Raw genomic sequence first — 10,178 nt, forward strand, 5'->3', positions numbered from 1 at the left:
CTCAGCCTTGGGGTCGGCTGGCATGCCCGTCATGCGCGGCAGATACAGGCCAGATTGATCATAGCGAGCAATGACGACCCGACGATGCAGGAGGAGGTCTCCCACGACGAACCGGCGCCCTACTCGTGCCGGTCCATACCAGCTTCACTATGGAGCAAGCGCATGCACACTTCGACTCCGTTATGGCGGAGCAGCCGTCGGTGCCCCCGGTGTCTGTGTTAGGGCATACGCAGGAGGAGGAGTGCTACAACCTCAACAAGTCTAGGACCCGAACTTCGCCGCTGAGCAGCATGTGCTCTACAAGGCCGCACGCAACGCTAGCACGACATAATAGGACGAGTAGGTAGCGCAGGCGATCACGGACGGGAACGCCAGCACCTACGTGCCGCCCATGCTGCTACGACCACGAGGCCGACCCATCCACGTCCATTGTGGACCTCACCTCAAACTTTGATGACGGAGAGTAGGACATAGAGATGGCGGCGCCTCGTGTCTCATGTGGGTCAATGTGTGGCCCATGTCTTACTCTTCTTCATCGGCGACCCGCGGCTTGACTTCCCAAGACTCACGGCCAACGAAGATGTCGGACATGGAAACAATAATGACTTGGGGGACGGATGCCGACGATGATTTGGACTAGGTTAACTTTCGGATACTTTTGTTTAATGAAATATGTAAAGAAAATATAACGAATGTGTTCCGGTTTAACTGAAAATCATCGGGTTTGTAAGAAAATCGTCCGGTTTATTCAAATCCCATTTGAAATGTAAATGGGCACGGTTGAATGGCCGGCTCTCATATCGTTATCCGCAAATGTGTCCGACCCGTCTACATACGAATACCGTATCTGTTTTAGGAGCCCTATTTGTAGATGTGTTAGCTTACAAAAATTGTCTTATATTGTGGCCTTGTGGGAGAGAGGGAGTAGTAAGTAAGAGAAGATATTGACCACCTGAGCTGATGAAGACGGCCGGAGAGGGTGGTGGTGAACTGATGACGCCCTGGTTCACTGTCGTATCCAGCCGCCCTACGTCATTGGCATCTATGCATCCCAATCCTATTCGTTGCTAGTATTAGATCGGTCCAACATGCAAGCCCACCTGATGGATGGAGCAAAGTACGTATATTTCAGCTCTGCCGTTGTAAGTCAAAGCTTGTCTGCCCTGTCTAGCTACCTTAAGAAGATTCTTCTCCGAGCGGGCGCCCTCCTTAGATCGCTTCTTGGCTATTTAAGGATTGTATATACACTTTACGTGCATGCTCGCCTCATTATCTCCCCTGTCGACCCGATGGATCAGCTACCTGCAGATGATCACTCCTGCTACCACGGCTACTCCATCTCTTTCTCCTCCGGTGCCCAGTGCACGCATCACCAGCACGCTCCTCAGGCTCATGATGACATTGAGATTGATCACCAGCTGCTCTCGTTCCTCATGGAAGCCACCAGCAGCAACGACGGCAGCTCAACCTCCACACCTCCCACCTCTGCCTGGGAGGCCGGCAACGGCGAAAGCAGCTCACGCGGCGAGAACATGGCGGCGCCTGCCGCGTGGCCGGCATCGGAACCCGGCAGGAGCGCTGGTAGTGCGCCGGACTCGCCGCTCATCGGGGTGCGGAAGCGGCCGTGGGGCAAGTACGCGGCGGAGATCCGGGACTCCACCCGCAATGGCGCCCGCGTCTGGCTCGGCACTTTCGACACCCCGGACGCCGCCGCGCTCGCCTACGACCAGGCCGCCTTCTCAGTGCGCGGCCCAGCCGCCGTGCTCAACTTCCCTGTCAAGCTTGTGCAGGAGTCGCTGCGCGCGCTCGGGCTCGGCGTCGGCCGCGCAGCGGCAGCCGCGGGGGACTCGCCTGCTCTCGCGCTCAAGCGCCGGCACTGCATCCGGAAGAGAAACCCCAAGAACAAGAGGAGGATGGGCACGTCGGCGACAGCGACGGAGGTAGCTGCTGCATCGTCATTGCCAACGTGCGTGCTGGAACTGGAGGACCTTGGACCCGACTACCTCGAGGAGCTGCTCACCTTGTCCGATATGTTAGGAAAATAAGCCACGGCGGGCTCGGGCCGTGCGGGTGTGCCGGCGCTGGGCGCGTCGGGTCTGGCCTGTGGCGGGCGCGGGTGCGTGTGTGCGTGTCCGTGGATGTGTGCGTGGGTTAGTTGGCGCAATGCGTGGGTGTGCTGACCGCGTCGGGCGTGGGGTGCGGCCGCGGTGATCGCGTGCGTGCGCGATAGCGCGCGAGAGCCGGAGCACGCGGGACGTGACGAGTGGGTGCGCGGGTTTGTCAGGGCACGGGCCAGCGTGTCAGTGCACGTGGGTATAAAGCCCTGCTACCTCCTGTGTATTGTGTTGCCTTGATCGAGTTTGTGCTCGAGTGAAAAAAAAAGGAAAAGGTCGTACGTGTGGCAGGGTGTTTGTGCACCCGGAAAGCATCCGTGTCCACCTTCTTCCTTTTTGGTCGTGTCTCTGTTGATCGTCGTCGAGTGCTACATCGAGCTGTCCCAACATTTGGTATCAGAGCCAGGCGGCAGGGGAGGTGATCGACGTCGATGTCGGTCGTACCGTACGCCGGCGAAGCGGGGAGCGCAACGCCGTTGCAGTGCCCGACGCTCACCAGTGACAACTACACTGTGTGCGCGATCAATGTCGAGGCCAACCTCGACGCGCAGGGGTTGTGGGTGGCGGTGGCTCCGGCAGACGCAGCGGCGGCGGTTGACCCAAAGAAGAAAAAGACGACGAGGGCTTACCTGCTCGACGCGCTCGCCCTACGCCGCGGGGGACTCGCCTGCTCTCGCGCTCAAGCGCCGGTACTGCATCCGGAAGAGAAACCCCAAGAACAAGAGGAGGGCGGGCACGTCGGCGACAGGGACGACGGTAGCTACTGCATCGTCATTGCCAACGTGCGTGCTGGAACTGAAGGACCTTGGACCCGACTACCTCGAGGAGCTGCTCACCTTGTACGATATGTTAGGAAAATAAGCCACGGCGGGCTTGGGCCGTGCGCGTGTGCCAGCGCTGGGCGCGTCGGGTCTGGCCCGTGGCGGGCGTGGATGCGTGTGTGCGTGTCCGTGGATGTGTGCGTGGGTTAGTTGGCGCAATGCGTGGGTGTACTGACCGCGTCGGGCGTGGGGTGCGGCCGCGGCGATCGCGTGCGTGCGCGATGAGCGCACGAGAGCCGGAGCACGCGGGACGTGATGAGTGGGTGCGCGGGTGCGTCAGGGCACGGGCCAGCGTGTCAGTGCACGTGGGTATGAAGCCCTGCTACCTCCTGTGTATTGTGTTGCCTTGATCGAGTTTGTGCTCGAGTGAAAAAAAGGAAAAGGTCGTACGTGCGGCAGGGTGTTTGTGTACCCGGAAAGCATCCGTGTCCATCTTTTTCCTCTCTGGTCATGTCTCTGCTGATCGTCGTCGAGTGCTACATCGAGCTGTCCCAACATTTGGTATCAAAGCCAGGAGGCAGGGGAGGTGATCGACGTCGATGTCGCTCGTACCATACGCTGGCGAAGCGGGGAGCGCGACGCCGTTGCAGTGCCCGACGCTCACTAGTGACAACTACAGCGTGTGCGCGATCAGTGTCGAGGCCAACCTCGACGTGCAGGAGTTGTGGGAGGCGGTGGCTCCGGCGGACGCAGCGGCGGCGGTTGACCCAAAGAAGAAAAAGACGACGAGGGCTTACCTGCTCGACGCGCTCGCCCTACGCCGCGGGGACTTGCCTGCTCTAGCGCTCAAGCGTCGGCACTGCATCCGAAAGAGAAACCCCAAGAACAAAGAGGAGGATGGGCACGTCGGCGACAACGACGGCGGTAGCTGCTGCATCGGCATTGCCAACTTGCGTGCTGGAACTGGAGGACCTTGGAGCCGACTACCTCGAGGAGCTGCTCACCTTGTCGGATATGCATGATACGAGTCTGTCATGGTCATGGTGAACCAACAGCTTCTGCCTGCCACCGCTGCGCATCCATTTCTTTCCGTGACAGCGACGCTACACAGACGCAGCAGCGAACCATCGACACCGCAGAACCGTTGTACCATGAGCTTGTATTCTACCATGATCGTGCAATTCATTCAGTCTACTGGTTCGGTCTGATATTTACCAGAACTAAACCTCGCTTGCTTTGGTTGTTTTGGATTTGCTGATAAGGGTGAACGTGCAGGTGCAGCTCGTGGATGATGATGCCTTAGACCGGTCTGAGAAGCTGTCGTCGTCCATGTAGCTCGTGGCCACTTCCTGTTTGGTTATTGACATGGACTCCCCCTCGCCCATGGAACTACTGTCTGGACTTCTCCCCAAGCAATGGGAATTTGATCAATCTTGAGACAGTGTAAGTGCCTCTGGTCATATACCATGTTAAGAAAGCATGTTTCTTTTGGGTAGGAGTAAGATATTTTGCTTGCTCAGCTTGTCAAAATACTACAATTCATGTATGCTGCTACATGGATGATTCGAGGAAATCCTGTTCCTCTCTTAGTTTCCGGAAGCATACATATAGCACTATACCTTTCTTATCCATGTGAAAATTGTTCACTTTTGGTATGCTGCTACATGCATGATAAATTCCTCCAAATTGGATGGCTCGTCTTCCTGCTGTACGGATTTTTTTTTCTTCTCTGATCAATTCCTCCAAATTGGATGGCTCGTCTTCCTGCTGCACGGAGATATTCCTCCACATTAATTAATCCAGAAGTCCTTCTCTGAGATACCCCCCAAACCGCGTTACCAGCTTGTACGCTTACTTTTCCACCCTCGAACCCTTCAGGTCACCCGACCCAGTCGGGTACCCATCGGGTATTCCAACATAGGCATTTAAAATTTGTTATATTTCTTGGCCAAAAATTTATGTGAAGGCGGTGCCCTTCCAATCATGCGAAATTGTTTTTTTTTAACTTATGCGTAATTGCTTACTGCTTATGCACAGATCTTTTTGTCGCATTCACAAGTAGTAGGATGCGGCTTCATGCTATCTTTATAGTGTTGGCGATGCTGCCGTTCTTCCAGGCTAGCCGAGGTGGTACTACAATACCTGCAATCTCAAGTAGTCGTGACCTGCGGCTGGTATATCAGCATGGGCTGCCAGTCACATGATGAATTTGAGGCCCGTGATGCTTCTGATGTGTGAAGGAGAGAAGGAGCAAAGCCCCAACGAATATTGTGTTTGTCCTGGACTTCTGACTTCACGTGTACTGTTGCATGTGGGCTTGTTGCTCCCAAAAGGACCAGCGTAGGAATTATATGGTTGGGCACTTGGCTGCTGTTTTGGTAGCAGCTCGCAGCTACGTTTGAACTGCATATAGCAGGCTACTAGGTGTTACAGATAAATGTTTATATCTAGTGCGTTTGTAAACAAATTTTGTCATATAAAACAAATAGAAATCTATCCCTAATAATAATAAAGCACGGATTGACTCATCGGGTTCACCGTCACAATACGCTTTCTTCCTGCGAATTTTATGATTTCGGTTTAAATTTAAAACATATACACAAGGTGGTACTAATGTTGCCATCGGTATAGATTTGACAAATTACGTTTTTCTATCCGTCATGGGCTTTGCAACACATGGGCCGAGATTGTGAGCAGCGACTTTGCCCTTGTATACGGGCCGAGATTATAGAGGAGCGCAGCAAAAATTAGTTGATTTTCACGGGGATTTTACTCATGACCTGCCGTTTCATCTCAACGTGCACAACCAACTTGGCTACAGCCGTGCATGTGTTAGATTATGAAGTTCCGAAAAAATAAGCAAAGCTGGCCCGAGAATCTAAGAAATAAATGATTTTCTTCAATTAGAAAGACAAAAAGGAAGGAATAACGCTGAGAAAAAAAAGGCAAATGAAGAAGTTGTCTCCACGGGAAGACAAGAAAGGAAGGCATTACTCCCTCTATCCATTTAGATAGGGCCTAATGCGTATTTCAAGACTAACTTTGATCACATGTCACTAGTAGAAAATAGGGCTTTGATCCAGGCCGGGTAAGCCCATTAATCCTGGTTCACTCATGAACCGGGACCCATGGGGGCATCGGTCCGAGTTCGTGAGGCCAGGGGGCCGGCCGGGCCTCGTGGGCCATTGGTCCCGGTTCGTTTGGCCGCTTTGGTCCCGGTTCCAGGCACGAACCGAGACCAATGGGCCTCGCTCCTGGCCCACAACCATTGGTCCCGGTTTGTGGCTGGAACCGGGACCAAATGGGGTCCTTTAGTCTCGATTCCAGCCACGAAGCGGGACCAATGAAATGCCTATATATACCCCCTTGCCCGCGAGCAGAGCAGCGGAGTGCTCTTTTTTGGCCGGCTGTGAGAGAGCTTTGTGGTGCTCTAGCTCACCTCCTATGCACATGAGGTGTTCGATGAAATGCCCGAGCCACACTTAAGCTTTCTCCCCTCGAAGCTCCTTGTCCAAGCTCCATTTTCCTCAAGATTTGTCTAGGTTTGGCGGTCCGTCCTGTCCCATCCCCGTCCTCACTGCCGTCGATCGCCCGCGCTGATCTCGTCGCCGGCACCACCGTGGTGAGCCTCTTGATCTTATCTTCTTTCTAAAAGAAAAAAAAGTTCTTACTTGCATGATTTAGATAGATACTTGTGTAATTTTTTTACTTTTATTATTGTTTGTTATTATATAGTGCGATGGTTTTGGTAACCGCCTCCGTCGGCCCTCGTCCTGTCTATGATTCGGATGTGGCATATATATTATCTTTTATAACTATTAGTTTCATTTAGTGTTTATGACAATTATGCCGGCCAACGTGACATAGATTTTTTTATCTAGGAGGTATGTGAACCAGAAATTCCAACCGACCCTATTGTCGAGAGGTTAAATTTAGTTGAAGAAGAAAACAATTACTTGAAGGAAAAATTGAAAAAAATTGAGGAGGAGAAGTTAATATTGGAGTTGCATGTTGCGGATGTTGTCGATGATCACAAGATCAAGATGGATGCAATGCGCTTGAAGATTAGAAAGATTAGAAAATATGCCATTCATACTGAGGCTTGGTATCATTATGCCGTTGGATCAATTGTTACCTTAGTTGCGATTATGATCGCATTTGTTGTTGCATTGAAATGTTTTAGATAGTTTCAATGTATGGTTTAATTAGATGCTCTGGAGAGCTATATGTTGTTCAATGAGAATTATGTATGTACTTTGGTTTTAATGTGCTGATGAACTTCTATTAATTTGGTCACTTATGTATTCATGATGTTCTGTAATGGTTTTTGACACACTTAATTATATATAATGCACGCAGATGAACCGGCAATGGATGTACGGTGACAGACGCACCTCCGAGTACATTAAGGACGTGCATAATTTTCTCGAAGTGGCTGAGGCAAACAAGCAAAATGGTTTTATGTGTTGTCCATGCCCTATATGTGGGAATACGAAGTCTTACTCTGACTCGAAGACCCTTCACACCCACCTGCTTTATAAGGATTTCATGCCACACTATAATGTTTGGACCAAGCATGGAGAAAGAGGGGTTATGATGGAAGACAGCGAAGAAGAAGAGGATGATGACAACTATGTGCCCCTTGAATACGGTGATGCTGCAACGGGGAAAGCTGAAGATCAAGAGGAACCAGACGATGCGCCTGATGATGATCTTCGCCGGGTCATTGTTGATGCAAAGAGACAATGCGAAAGTGAAAAGGAGAAGTTGAAGTTCGATCGCATGTTAGAGGATCACAAAAAGGGTTGTACCCCAATTGAGAAGATGGTAACACAAAGCTCGGTACCACACATCAATTGCTACAGTTGAAGGCAGAGAATGGTGTACCTGACAAAGGATTTGAGAAGCTACTGAAAATATTGAAGAAGCTTCCAAAGGATAACGAATTGCCCGACAGTACGTACGCAACAAAGAAGGTTGTATGCCCTCTAGGATTGGAGGTGCAGAAGATACATGCATGCCCTAATGACTGCATCCTCTACCGCGGTGCGTACGAGGATTTGAACGCATGCCCGGTATGCGGTGCATTGCGGTATAAGATCAGACGAGATGACCTTGGTGATGTTGACGACGAGCGCCCCAGGAAGAGGGTTCTTGCCAAGTTGATGTGGTATGCTCCTATAATACCACAGTCTGTTCAGAAACAAAGAGCATGCCAAGTTGATGCGATGGCACAAAGAGGACCGTAAGAAAGACGGGAAGTTGAGAGCACCCGCTGACGGGTCGCAGTGGAGAAAAATTGAGAGAAAGTGGGGGGACTTTGCAGGTGACACAAGGAACGTATGGTTTGGTTTAAGCGCGGATGACATTAATCCTTTTGGGGAGCAGAGCAGCAATCATAGCACCTGGCCTGTGACTCTATGTATGTATAACCTTCCTCCTTGGATGTGCATGAAGCGGAAGTTCATTATGATGCCAGTTCTCATCCAAGCCCCTAAGCAACCCGGCAACGACATTGATGTGTACCTAAGGCCATTAGTTGAAGAACTTTTACAGCTGTGGAATGGAAACGGTGTACGTGTGTGGGATGAGCACAAACAACATGAATTTGACCTACATGCGTTGTTGTTTGTAACCATCAATGATTGGCCTGCTCTCAGTAACCTTTCAGGACAGACAAACAAGGGATACCACGCATGCACGCACTGTTTAGATGGCACCAAAAGTATATATTTGGACAAATGCAGGAAGAATGTGTACCTGGGGCATCGTCGATTTCTTCCGACCAACCATCAATGTCGAAAGAAAGGCAAGCATTTCAAAGGCGAGGTAGATCATCAGAAGAAGCACGCCATCCGTACCGGTGATCACGTACTTGCTATGGTCAATGATTTACACGTAATCTTTGGAAAGGGTCCCGGCGGACTATCTGTTCCGAATGACGCTGAGGGACGCGCACCCATGTAGAAGAAATCTATATTTTGGGACCTACCCTACTGGAAAGACCTAGAGGTCCGCTCTTCAATCGACGTGATGCACGTGATGAAGAACCTTTGCGTGAACCTGCTAGGCTTCTTGGGCGTGTATGGGAAGACAAAAGATACACCGGAGGCACGAGAGGACCTGCAACGTTTGCACGAAAAAGACGGCATGCCCCCAAAGCAGTATGAAGGTCCTGCCAGCTACGCTCTTACCAAAGAAGAGAAGGAAATCTTCTTTGAATGCCTGCTCAGTATGAAGGTCCCGTCTGGCTTCTCGTCGAATATAAAGGGATTAATAAATATCCCAGAGAAAAAGTTCCACAACCTAAAGTCTCATGACTGCGACGTGATTATGACGCAACTGCTTCCGGTTGCATTGAGGGGGCTTCTACCGGAAAACGTTTGATTAGCCATTGTGAAGCTATGTGCATTGCTCAATGCAATCTCTCAGAAGGTGATCGATCCAGAAATCCTACCAAGGTTAAGGAGTGATGTGGCGCAATGTCTTGTTAGTTTCGAGCTGGTGTTTCCACCATCCTTCTTCAATATCATGACGCATGTCCTAGTTCATCTAGTCGACGAGATTGTCATTCTAGGCCCTGTATTTCTACACAATATGTTCCCCTTTGAGAGGTTCATGGGAGTCCTAAAGAAATATGTTCGAAACTGCGCTAGGCCAGAAGGAAGCATCTCCATGGGCCATCAAACAAAGGATGTCATTGGGTTTTGTGTTGACTTCATTCCTGACCTTAAGAAGATTGGTCTCCCTCAATCACGATATGAGGGGAGACTGACTGGAAAAGGCACGCTAGGAGCGGACTCAATAATATGTAGGGACGGGCATTCTTGGTCTCAAGCACACTACACAGTTCTACGGAATTCTACCTTGGTGACCCCATATGTCGATGAACACAAGAATATTTTGCGCTCCAAATACCCGGAGCAGTGTGACGACTGGATTACATGTGAACACATCAGGACTTTCGGCAGTTGGTTGCAAACACGTATCATGGGTGACAACACTGTTTCTGATGAGTTGTACTCGTTGGCCAGGGGATCATGTTCAACTGTATTGACTTACAAAGGGTACGAGATAAATGGGAATACATTTTACATGATCGCCCAAGATCAAAAGAGCACCAACTAAAACAGCGGTGTCCGCTTTGATGCAGCAACCAAGAGGGGAAAGGACACATATTATGGTTACATAGTGGACATATGGGAACTTGACTATGGACATGATTTTAAGGTCCCTTTGTTTCAGTGGAAATGGGTCAATCTGTTAGGAGGCGGGGTACAGGTAGACCCACAGTACGGAATGA

The 10,178-nt window shown here is 50.7% G+C and overlaps 1 protein-coding gene across 1 annotated transcript; it reads left to right on the plus strand.

Moving 5' to 3' along the window:
• The first annotated feature begins 1,289 nt into the window (after positions 1-1,289).
• LOC123096618 (ethylene-responsive transcription factor 15-like) lies at positions 1,290-2,616 on the plus strand. Its single transcript, XM_044518381.1, has 2 exons — positions 1,290-2,029; positions 2,469-2,616. The coding sequence occupies exons 1-2, from the start codon at positions 1,290-1,292 to the stop codon at positions 2,614-2,616; spliced, it is 888 nt and encodes a 295-aa protein (XP_044374316.1).
• Positions 2,617-10,178: the final 7,562 nt, after the last annotated feature.

The sequence above is a fragment of the Triticum aestivum genome, chromosome 4D (assembly GCF_018294505.1).
Source record: "Triticum aestivum cultivar Chinese Spring chromosome 4D, IWGSC CS RefSeq v2.1, whole genome shotgun sequence".
Taxonomy (NCBI): domain Eukaryota; kingdom Viridiplantae; phylum Streptophyta; class Magnoliopsida; order Poales; family Poaceae; genus Triticum; species Triticum aestivum.

Bases quoted from the DNA above. Each gene is read 5' to 3' on its own strand.
- LOC123096618 (XM_044518381.1), top strand. From the start codon at position 1,290: ATGGATCAGCTACCTGCAGATGATCACTCCTGCTACCACGGCTACTCC. The intron at 2,030-2,468 runs TATGTTAGGAAA...GTGTCTCTGTTG, and splicing joins GAGCTGCTCACCTTGTCCGA to ATCGTCGTCGAGTGCTACAT.